Source organism: Microcaecilia unicolor, chromosome 13 (genome assembly GCF_901765095.1).
Source record: "Microcaecilia unicolor chromosome 13, aMicUni1.1, whole genome shotgun sequence".
NCBI classification, from domain to species: Eukaryota; Metazoa; Chordata; class Amphibia; order Gymnophiona; family Siphonopidae; genus Microcaecilia; species Microcaecilia unicolor.
This window is the reverse complement of record NC_044043.1, coordinates 44544350-44556464: the sequence shown is the minus strand read 5'-3', so window position 1 is coordinate 44556464 and position 12115 is coordinate 44544350. Positions and strand designations below refer to the sequence as shown.

The window sequence follows — 12115 nt, the reverse complement described above, 5'->3', positions numbered from 1 at the left end:
AACCAAGTGTCCTACATGGGGATCGACCAAGAAACCTAATTTAATTGTTTTTACCTATTTTGTTCAAAAACAAACATTTATTCAGCATTAATGTTTACCACATATAAAATGGCAGTGAAAATGAAGGGCATTTTCCTTTAAAGTTCTGTTTGTTTTTCCTCTAATGATTAGAGGGTACAATGTAAAGGGGCCATGGATGTGATACTGCCTTTCTGTGGTACATTCAAAGCAATTTTTATGTATTCTGTCCCTAATGTGCTCGCAGTTAAGCATTTTGTTTTGTACCTGAGGCAGTGGAGGTTCAAGTGACTTGCCCAGGGTCACAGTAGGATTTGAACCCAGTTCCCTTGCTTCTCCACTCCACTCCAGTGTGTACTGTCCATGGTGCTGGAGTGGAAACTAGGGTTGGCTGACTGCACTTTTGGCACCTAAATTCTCTCATCCCTCTAAACTGACCTGACCTGAGGCATGAAAAATAGGAGCTTGTTTCTTACCAGCCCTTCATTTCAGTACCATGGACAGAGCACAGTTTCAGTATATAAGGACTGGGTGGATCAGTTTGAGTAGGAACTAAAGTTTTTCAAATCAGAAAAATGGGGGCAACTTAAATTTGACTTGAAACTTTGTTGGCCTGAACAAAATCTTACCTACTTGGGATGCAGATAGAAAATATTAAAATATACAATCTTGCAAAGTTTTGAATAAAGTATCTTGGGATATTTAATGCAGATTAGTTAATGTTCACTTAACGGTAAACTAGGCAGAGTCAATAAGGATGTTATTCTGAGAATTTAAAGTAAAAAGAGAAGTGACCATTAGAGTAAATTCAGTGAAATATTTCCAGGTCTGACCTTGATTCAGATGGGATCATAGAAGATTCTTCCATCCGTACAGTACTTTTCATTGTGGGGGTCTCATCTCTGTAGGCCCCACAATGAAAAGTATGAATTGGCCCATTCTGATTTTGTTCTTTGCTTTTCTTTAGATGCAAATGAAGCCATCAGTCTTGACTGTAAGACCAATAACTTAACACCTCCCCTTTCCCCTTAAAGACAAGATGCCATGATTTGTCCTAATATACAGAGCACATCGACACAGGCTACAGCTGTATTTCAATACTGAGGGTAGTTTTTTTTTTTCATGTTTTTTTCTTTTATTCTCCCTACCACTTGGCTTTAGACCAACATCTTTGATCAGAAACAGAGAACATAATTTTGCTCAGCCTTGGGGGCAGCTGTTTACTGAGTGGTGGTGGTGTTACATGGGTTTTTCCATGTCGCATGTCTGTGTAACACTGGATTTGGGTCTTGTATTTAGCTGCCAGAAATGACTGTGATGAAGTAGGAGAGATAAGCTGATAGATTGGCTGCCAGGAAGATGTTGGGAATCAATCAGATAAACAGGGAAGAGGAGTAGTTTGCTGTTTCCTAGTGATAATAAACCATTGGCCCCCTGCTCGCTGCATTTTTTTTTTTTAAGACTTAAGGGCTGAAGAAGTCTCAGAATAAGCAAACAATAAAAACATCATTTAATTGCTACAGTGGCTCTGGCTTGTATGTTTTCCTCAGAAAAGCAAGAAAGTCATTTATTCGTGCAGTAGTGAAAGGGTTATGGTTCTAGTCCCAAGTCCCTTTTTTTAATTTTTCAAATCAAATTTGTCTGTTTTCTTTCTCACAAGCTTCTAATTTGAGTTTTTAACCCTTTTGGACCCAATTAATGAGATTTATTATTAGTTTACAATGCTATATTTCTGTAAATCAGTTTATTTGAAACTTTTAGTCGAAGAACCTTGCACTACAGTAGTTGAGTGAGTATTCTGTTCACATAAGAGAAAGTGTCGACCAGTCAGCTTCCTGTTCAACAAGCTCTTCAGTGGCACAGTCCATAGCACTCTGGGATATAATATATTCTCCTTCCCTCCCCCTTCCCCCGCTTTCTCACTTTCTCTCCAAACTTGTATGACAGCATCATTTACTGACTGAGGGCTTGAGGGAGAGGTCTCCTTAGATATTGATTACCTCTGTCCTATTCTTTTCCAGCAGGAGTTGCTCCACTTTCCCTTTCCTGAAACTCAAGCACACTTTCCCTCTCCTGAAACTCCTTGATATCACAGAGGATGTGAAGAATATTATGTTGTATGATGTTATAGTAAGGGTACACAGGTCCCTTCCCCTCCCCCCCCCCAATTGCCTTTCCTTGCTGTCCTGCTGTGTCTCATTGGTCAAGTAAACATGACTGAAGTGCCGAGTCACGTTTTCACTGGCATGACACCACCTTTAATAACAAGTGTCTGATGTGACAGTAATGATGCAGTTATACAGGAATAATATTTTAGTTGCTCATTTTATGCTGCCATTTAAAATACATATTTACTTGTGAAAAAGGCTGTGTTTATAAACTCTTGTTTCTAGCGCACTTCTGTAAACATCAGTCACTTGCATCCCTTTTGACAGATTTCCACCTTACAATTGTTCTGCTGTCTTCCATGGTAATTATTGTAGAAGTGATAGAAGTTGCCTTAATTCTCTGATCTGCTTGCCATTTGTATCCATCCTTTACACATATGTAAAAGAAAAACGGATGTCATTAAGTTGCAGCTTAGATCATTAGTCAAATTCTGCCATCTCACATGCTAACTTAATCTTGGAAGCATCTAATTTAAGAGCTTTTGTGCACTAATGGACTTTAGCATGTAGTAAGTGCTTACATGGCCCATAGGTATGAAATAGAATGCACAGCATTTAGCACACACTAAGTTTTGTTTGTTTGTTTTTTATTGCTGCTGCTGGATGTGCTAGCACATACCAATCTTTCTACCAATTTTACAAAAGGCTGTTTGTTTAGCAAACTCTTTTGTAAAATTCAGGGGCAATTGAACACATCCCGACTTGGATGTCTCAATTCCCCTTTCCACAACCTATCTAAAATGAGCCTTATAATGTTTAAGTAGTGTTTCCATTTGATTCTGGTTCCTATGGAGATAAATCAGAATGAGAGAGAGGATTCAGTTAGGGGGTCTTTTACTAAGCCGCGGTAGCATTTTTAGCTTGCTGTAGACATCAGCTGGCGGTAAATACAGAGACGCCCATTATATTTCTATGGGCATCTTGGCGTTTACCGCCAGCTGATTTCTACTGTGAGCTAAAAACAGTACCGCAGCTTAGTGAAAGACCCCTTAATTTTTTCCTGGTTTGCGTTTTTTGTAGCCCTGAGTTTGCTCACTCTCCTGTTCTTTTTCTAGCTGCTTCGGGAACTTATAGAGCGCAAAACCAGTGCTGTAGACCCAAATGACCAGGTGGCGATGGGCAGGTGAGTGCTGTTCGTAGTAATTGAACCAGAATTGAGTTTTTCCTTTCTGCCTAGAAATGATTTTTAAAAATTTTGAAAAAGGAAACGGGTTCTGAAGTCATGCACAATTATGAGTCGCCAAGACTGCAGAAAAGAATTTTACCTAGACTCTAACCTTCTGTCTCTGCATCAGGGATTTGTTTTAAAATGCCTTGCTGATTGTCTCCAGATTCTATTTCCTTCTTTTTTTTTTTCTTTAGATCCTCTCAATCTTTAAATGTCATTTATGCTTGTAAATGGAATCAGCTCTCTAAAAATTGTCCACCCTATATGCGGGTGAGAGTATTTCAGCTGTCCAATAATTTTTGTACTTAGGCTCACATTGAGTGGCAGGATTTCTGAGGACAGGGGGTTAGAGCATGGAATGGTAACAGTACATCTAATTTTACTCTTTTTTCAAAACTATGCATGATTGCAAAGAGAAAAGTATTCACCGAGAAAGCAGGCAAAGATGTCTATAAATACTTTTTTCTTGGTCAAAGCAGAAATATAAATATTGTGGAAAAAAAATTTAAAATCACATAGGGTTCCTTTTACTAAGGTGCGCTAATGGATTTAGCATATGCTAATGAATTAGCGTGTGTTAAATGCCAGGCAGCCCATAGTTATACAATGGGCTGCGCAGGATTTAGCACGCACAAAATCTGTTAGCACACCTTAGTAAAAGGACCCCTTAATATCAAGAGGCTTTCAATTTGTCATCAGTATGACATTCGACAATTATTTTTAAAATTTGGAAATTGAACTCTCAAATAACCAGGGGACTACAGTCAAATGACATCATTACCTCCATTTCAATGACTCATCATTGCCTTCAAATCCTGTGTGCACAAAAAAATAGTCCCACTGAATATTCCTAACTGTAGCAAAAAAAACATAAGTCCACACCATCTGTACACTTATATTTTCAGTGGTGCCTTTGGTATAAACATTTCAATCCACTCCATCAATAAGTCCAAAAAGGCTTCTGGTATTTCGCTCCAAATGTTACTGGTATGGCTCCAACCTGGCCAAAAATACAGTTTCACCCAACATGGAGTGCTTCAGGGGGCACAGGGTAAAATTTGACAAAAAAGGTGCAGGCGGGCCTGAGCAGTGCTGGGGACAGACCCTTTAAATGACTGCAGGGTTAGCCCCAAGTGGGTGCTAGGTGTTCCGTGACAGGAAATAATCTTATAACTGTGTAGGGGTGAAATGTGTGCACACAGTTTTCTCTATGTGGCATCAGCTGGATTTTCAAAGTAAAAGTACACACATTCTTCTGTGGAACACAGTGCCTTTCTTTATTTCAGTGGGAATGTAGGCAGTGAGCCTCATGCTCCTGTCTCTAGCTCTGAGCTAACAGGGTGTCCTCACATCTTCCTGATTGAGTTCATATTCTTCCTTTTGTCAGGCCCTGCTGCATATAAACAAATTTACGCAAAATGATGCAATAATGAGCATGTTTATTAATTATGTGGAAAATTATATGCACATAATTGCATAATTCCCATGGGTATATCAAGCCTAGTTATCAAGGTCTTATGATTAAGCTATATAGACTTGGGAATGCTATTACTTATCTCTGGGCATGAGCAACAAGGAATGAATCTACTCTTTGGGATCCTTCTAGGTACTTGTGACCCGTTTTGGTCACTGTTGGAGGCAAGATGCTGGGCTTGATGAACCTTTGGCCTGAACCATTACGGAACATCTTACATTCTTCATCTCTCCATTTATTCATGCTTTATGCATTACCGTGTAATGCCTGCATGGGGCTCAGTTGAAAATCTCTTAAAGCAGTACACATGCCAGTGTGACATATCTACTGAGTTCTGAGGAGAACAGTACCATGATGTAGGGCCAGATATACTAACACTATATAAGTGTGTAAAATAAGTTTATGTACAGAAGTGACTGTAATGAAATTGGCATCAAAGCTCAGGTAATCAATACTACAAATGTTAGAATACTAATGGAAAGCTGCTTTGGTGTGTCAAAAATTAGATGTGCCAACTTATGTTGGTTGGTGGTGTGAGTTGTGCATATTAATTGGCGCACTTACACACAACTGCTCGTATTCTGTAAGTTGTGCACATCACTTGATGACACGCTCATGCTCCACCCATGGCAACACCTTCCCTTGCAGATAATGTGCTTACCACGGATTGTGTATGTGGCGCCCAAAGTGTGTGCACAAATTAATTGACTAACAAGGTCTTAACCATCAATAACTGAGTGCTAACACTAATTATTGATGTCAATTGACACCCGTTAAAATTTGCACACACATCTGGCTATGCACTATTCTATAGGGCAGGGCACCTGACCTCCATAGCACGTATCTCAAAAGGGGGCATGGCCATGGGTGTGTCAGGGTTGTTCCAGAAAGTTGTGTATGTAGTACAGAATACTGGCTCAGCACACTCAACTTGCTAGCATTTGTACCCGATTTCAACAGACGTAAGTCTGGTGCTTAAAGTTTTGGATGTGTGAGTTGTCATTCATTTATTTTATTTATTTGTTACATTTGTATCCCATCTTTTCCCACTTATTAGTAGGCTCAAAGTGGCTTACATAGTTAAGCATGATTCTGTATAGTTTGCAGCTCTAAAGGCTTCAGACTAAGTAGATTTGCCCAAATTTTTATAAATCATAGTTTACTGAAATATTTGTGGGCACTGGAGGCCAACCAAGTTTCAGATTTGGATGACCCCCCCCCCCCCTTCAGCATCAGTAGGCCCTCCGCAGGCCTACCTTAACAAGCCCTAGTGGCCTCTTCATGGGCAGGAAAGAGCCCCACTCTTTCCTGCCCGTTGCTGCAGCCACTTTAAAATGGCTGCCGAAATTTCCTGCAGCAGTCTCATGAGGCTGCTGCAGGAGGTCTCGGCAGCCATATTGAGATTGGCATGCAATTTCGATACGGATGCTGGTACCTTTCGCAGCAGTCTCTTGAGGCCGCCGCAGGAAGTTTCGGCAGCCATTTTAAAGCGGCGGTGGCAGCAATGTGTAGAACAGTGGCCAGGAAAAAGTGGGTTCTGACCCTGAAGAGAGCCGCTAGACCACTAGCGCTTGTTAAGGTAGGCCTGGGGAGGGTCTGCTGAAGCTTGTGGAGTGATGGCAGCAGCTGCCCACAGGGATCCATTCTCCCGTGGGGTGGGGAGCATGGGCGGGGGGGGGGCAGGCACAACTTTTCAGTTTTGGTTCCGGCTGAAACAGAGCCACAGATTTCGGCTGCAGATTCGGTTTTGGCCGGAACCAAAATCACCAGCTTTGGTTTGCCTCTAATGGTCACTTCATAACACAAATTGATGGTGGGATTCTGTATACTTTTGACATTTGCACATGCAAGTTTTGAACTTATGAGGTAAAGGATTTAAAGTTTAAGCTGAATTCTGGTTGAAATATATCTTCAACTCAGTCATTTGGGGGGAGGGGGGTGTTTATTTTATTTTTAACATTTCTAGTATTAATCTCCTGAGTTTTGATGTTGATTTTGGAATTGATAGTTTTATAAAATTGCCACCGGTATGTGCTGGTAAAGTGTACACACACAATGCCATTTTACAGTGATGAACAAAGGTAGTCACAGAGTTAGACTGGGTTGCATACCTCTCTCCTGTCTGCTATACCAGTGCTCTGAGCTTGGCCATTAGGTGTCGCAGTTGTGTGATGGCTGTGGTTTCCTGCCCTGAATGGGGCTATAAATGCTTCCTGGGTATTGCTCCCAGTCTATACCTCCCTGAGGGAGCAGGAGCTTGGCTCTGGAATTAAACACATCAGCATGCTGCCGCTGAGTAGTCTCACTATCCCCGTGAGTGAGTACTGCTTTAAATAAAATAATAGCCATTGGTTCAGCTGTGTTGGGACTTGCAGTAGAAACCTCCTCCCTTCTCTAGTGCTTGCACTCTGCTTTTTATCTGGCTTTCCAATAAACTAGTTCATTGTAATTAAGATTATATTAAGATTGCAATAATTGGATTTTCTTAGATGTGTCTCTGATGTGAGATAATCATTGTTTTTAAATTGGAGAAACAACAAGGTGGGAGAGGTGGACACTCCTTTGTGTGGGAGGGTTCCGGGTTCCTTTTTCCAATGCTTATGGGAATGTTTTCAGGTGCAGAATTTTTGGGCCGCCATTCTTCGCTATCTGATGTTTCTACTGGGCTCCAGAGTTTTGAGCTCTCCTGCTGGAATTCTATTAGACAAATATGAGATCTTTGCATTGCAGAGTGGGCCGGCTAAGCAACTGATTCATAAGGCCTGATTGGCAAGAGGCTCATTTTGAGTCAATGGGTTGGCGACTCTACCCCGGACTTCTGGCATTGGAGGAATAAATTACATGAGTGTATGCTTTTTGAACGTCGGGGGTGCGGGGATCTCCCAGGAGACAGAAGCAATTTCTTGACATTTGGGGACAATATATACAATCTTTACGTACCCGTGGCAGAAGTCTGGTAGTTAATTCTCTTTGATCCCTGGGAATTGGAAGATATAGAAGGTACCTTTATATAGGATTTATGGGGTTTGGGGAAAGGGAGGAGGAATTTATTGAGGAGTCTGCTTTCAATCATTGTAGGTGCCTACTCGCGTGCACCACAGTTTTGTTCTGGGGTTGGGATGGGGCAGAGGGTGGGGGAGGAGAGAGAGGGAGTTGGATCTCTCTTATATGGGCGCGCTCCTTGGTGCGTGGTTTTGTACGTGTTTCTGGTTGAGGATCGTGTGTAGATAATATCACTACCCCTCTTCCGAGAATTGGTATATACCAATAATATGAGGGGTGAGGAGGGGGAAAAGGGGGGGTTAACAAAGGTAAAAATTTGACGACAGATGTATTCTGTATGTTTCTTGTCTTTGTACAAATGTTTATTTTGCCTTGTCAATAAAAAGTGTTGAAACCTAAATTGGAGAAACACAACTAGATAAAGAAAAAGCAGCGTTATTTCTAGTGCTACTTTGCACAAAAAAAATTTTGAAGGGGATGTTGTATATAAATTTTCCAAATGGTAAGCTTTTCTCTTCAGTATCTGTACTTTCAGACTTCAGCAGCAGACCAAACAAACTATAAACTGTAAGTTTTGCCACATTAAATAGCTGGGTGCTTGCCTTTCTAACATAAGCTTTTGAAGAGACCAGGAGTACTTTGTGGCTCTCCCCAGGACCAGTACAGCTCCTACCACTGTACTGCAGAGCACAACCTGTTGAAACGCTGCATAAGAGCTTTTGAGTACCAGACTCAGGTTTTTTTTTTTGCTAGGGCAGGTGTGTTAGCAATTCTGTGAGGTGATGGTGCTTTAATTTTTGATCTGTTCTGTATTATATATTTTTTATTTTATTTTTGTTACATTTGTACCCCGTGCTTTCCCACTCATGGCAGGCTCAGTGCGGCAGGCAATGGAGGGTTAAGTGACTTGCCCAGAGTCACAAGGAGCTGCCTGTGCCGGGAATCACACTCAGTTCCTCAGTTCCCCAGGACCAAAGTCCACCACCCTAACCACTAGGCCACTCCTCCACTGAAATGATGGATGATATTGTATTTTATGCTCGTTTTTCTATAAACTGCTTTGAGAATTTCTTTGAAGAAGTTTGTAGTAAAAATGAAAATGAATTTAAGCAAGGTTTGGGTGGAAAATAATGGTGCCAGGTAAATATGGATTAGTAAGACAAAATCAGGGATGTTAAAAATCTAACCTGTTCACGAAAACTCACTCCTGGCTACAGCTGACCCCCACTGAGGGGCCGATGCTCAAAGATTCCCACCCCAGCTCCACATACCCAACCCCCCCCCCTTTTCCCCCCTAACATTAACAAAGTCCTTCTGGTCTAGTTGACCTCCAGGCCCCCACTCACAGCCTCTCCCTTCCTCCCCCCCCCCCTCCAAACAATCCCTGATGTCTAGTGACACCTAGACCCTGACCCTTCCCAAGGCTCCAAAATCCCCTTATCTCAAAAGAGGCAGGAGTGATGCCCACTTGCTCCTGATTCCAGGCACCACCATTTTAAAGATGACTGTGCCCGGATTTGGAAGCAAGTTGGGGTTGGGGTGCTACTAGACGTCCACCCAACAGTATTGTGGACCTGTTGTTAGGTTTCCAATGCTAAACGTGTCTGAAAAACACTTTGGGGGGGGGGGGGATTTGTGCAGTTTAACAAATGACCACATTTAAATTTATTTAAATGCATTCTATGCTAATGATTTCAGCATCCACGCTGAAACCATTAGAGCATTTGGTGCACAATAATGTGCATGCTAACCCTACAGTGACTCCTTTTTAGTTCTGATGTTAGCTTTGAGCATTGGGCCCTAAGTCGAGAGTACCTGAGATTCAAATCCTCTAGTTACCTCACATGGAGCCCCATATTCTAAGCATTTTTCCCATAGATACAAAAGGAGATAAAACCTTTAATACATTGACTATTAATCTGATCTATGGTTTTTACTTGAACCTCCCCAACCATTCTAAATGATCAAAACCTTCCCAGGCCTTTGCACCTTTGCGTGAGTAGGATCCAGCAATCTTGAGCACCAGCAAAACCTTTTGTTAAGCTATGCAGTTGAGTTTTTTTTGGGCTTACTATATGTGAATGTGGTTTTGGGTTTCCAGACAGTGGCTGGCAATCCAGAAGTTACGGAGCAAATTGAAGAAGAAAGTTGACACAAAAGCAAGCAAAGGAAGGAAAGTGCGGTAAGTGTGTGTATGTTCTAGATGTTTGTTTTTTTTTGGGGGGGGGGGTTTAAACATAAGTAGTCCAAGTTTTTTTGATTCCTGGTGTTCCTCTGTTGCATATGGCCATCTCCCAAAAACATGATGGGTGGTGGTAACCTCATTACCACTGCTAATAATGGTTCTGTGGTCATTTGGCAGTTGCAGGAAAGATCCTGGAGTGGAAATTCAGTTACCATTCTACCTTAAATTTCTGTGCATGGCATGAGGAAAGTTGCGTGAAAAATACAGAAGAAACCTGTCTTCGCAAAAAAACAGCAATAATCCAAAACAGCGAAGATGACACAAAAGATCAAAAGGATGGAAAAAATAGGGAAAAGGGAGAAAAATGAAGAGCAACAAAAAAAATGTGAAAGGCAGGAAAATAAAAAACAAAAACAAAAAATGAAGATATAACGAAAATTAAAAAACAAAAAAAGGGGGACGACACAAGTAAGATAAAAAATGGTTATATATTTATTGAGGTGATATGACTCGACACAGAATACTAGTTCGAAAATTGTAACTCTATCTCGCCAGTAGCTTTGGTACTTTGTTCAACGAGATAGAGTTACAATTTTCGAACTAGTATTCTCTATAACGATTATCGCTACATCACGCACACAGCCTTTTTAAAGGCAGAGTGTTCATTGAATTAAACCTTATTGAATATTCTATAAGAACTTATATTGTCAGAGAATACATATATGGTGCAACAGACTCCTGACGCAGGCCGGTTGGGCCGAAACACAGCTGTGTCGAGTCATATCACCTCAATAAATATATAACCATTTTTTATCTTACTTGTGTCGTCCCCCTTTTTTTGTTTTTTAATTTTCGTTATATCTTCATTTTTTGTTTTTGTTTTTTATTTTCCTGCCTTTCACATTTTTTTTGTTGCTCTTCATTTTTCTCCCTTTTCCCTATTTTTTCCATCCTTTTGATCTTTTGTGTCATGAGGAAAGTTGCTCCATTGTCTCATGCTTCTATTTAACCAGCTGGAGGAGAAAAAAAAAGTTTGTTCTTGCTCTCCCCCCCCCCCCCCCCCCCCCCCCCCACCGGGAGTCCAGGAAAATAGACCCCTAAGGCAGTTGCATGAAAATTTAACTTGTAAAGTGCATTGGTCTGTCTAGAGGAGAGAGACATTACATTACTATAAAACTAGTATCATTGTAATTGATTATTTAATAAGCTAGGCGAATGCTTGGCATATTGGAATAAAACCCTTCCCAGTCTAGATAAGCACTTGTGAAGATGGGATATTGAGTGTTTTCTGTTTTGCTACTGCGTTTTGGGTCCCTTTTACAAAGCGGCGGTAAGCCCAATACGGAGTTACTGCTCGCTAAAAAGGAAGTACCACAGGGCTACTGCAGCAGCCTGACGGTACTTCCCACCCCCAGTGTGCCATCCTATCCGGCTTCACAAAAATATATTTATTTTTGTAGCGGTGGTGCGTTCCCAGCAGTAATCAGTTAGTGCGGGAGCCCTTACCGCCACCTCAGTGGGTGGTAGTAAGGGCTTCCGCTGAAATAGCTGTGCGGCAAGTGCTTCACTTGCCGCATGGCCATTTTTTTTAAAAAAAGAAAGACCTACCCTTTTAGCTACTACAGTAAAAGGAGACCTCGGCACACATCAAAAACATATGCAAATGCCAGCGCAGGCCCCCCTTTTGCCGCAGCTTGGTAAAAGGGGTCCTTTATGCATATGTTTTATTGGAGAAATACTCCTGTTTTGTAAGGTTCTGGAGCTGCTCTGTTTCTTCCAGTCTTCTTTGATTCTTCTAGGGAAGTGGATATTGTAGAGTTTAGACCCTCCACTATCTAAAGCAGTAGCCTTTGTGCATAAAAACTGTCATACTTCCCATGTACTTTGTTATCCCCAAAAGCTTACTTATTGACTATCAGTATTCTTTTCTGTCAGAATTGCATCTGTTAACATCACATGATTAGTCAGTTATAAAGCTTTGGGGAAATGTGGTTCACGTTTGCGTGGGGGGTAAGGGTAGAGTTGAGGGACAGCCTATTCAGTGGCATCTGGGTCCCATTCCAGGGGAAGCAGAGTGATTTCTGCTTTCATTAATGATC

The 12115-nt window shown here is 41.3% G+C and overlaps 1 protein-coding gene across 1 annotated transcript in view; it reads left to right on the top strand.

The window, feature by feature from the left end:
• The window catches only part of AATF (apoptosis antagonizing transcription factor), a 122480-nt gene that overhangs the window by 61707 nt on the left and 48658 nt on the right, over positions 1 to 12115 (top strand). The window contains exons 9-10 of the mRNA XM_030185632.1: positions 3242 to 3309; positions 9933 to 10013. Of these exons, the coding sequence (XP_030041492.1) occupies positions 3242 to 3309; positions 9933 to 10013 (149 nt within the window). The remainder of the gene's footprint in view (positions 1 to 3241; positions 3310 to 9932; positions 10014 to 12115) is intronic.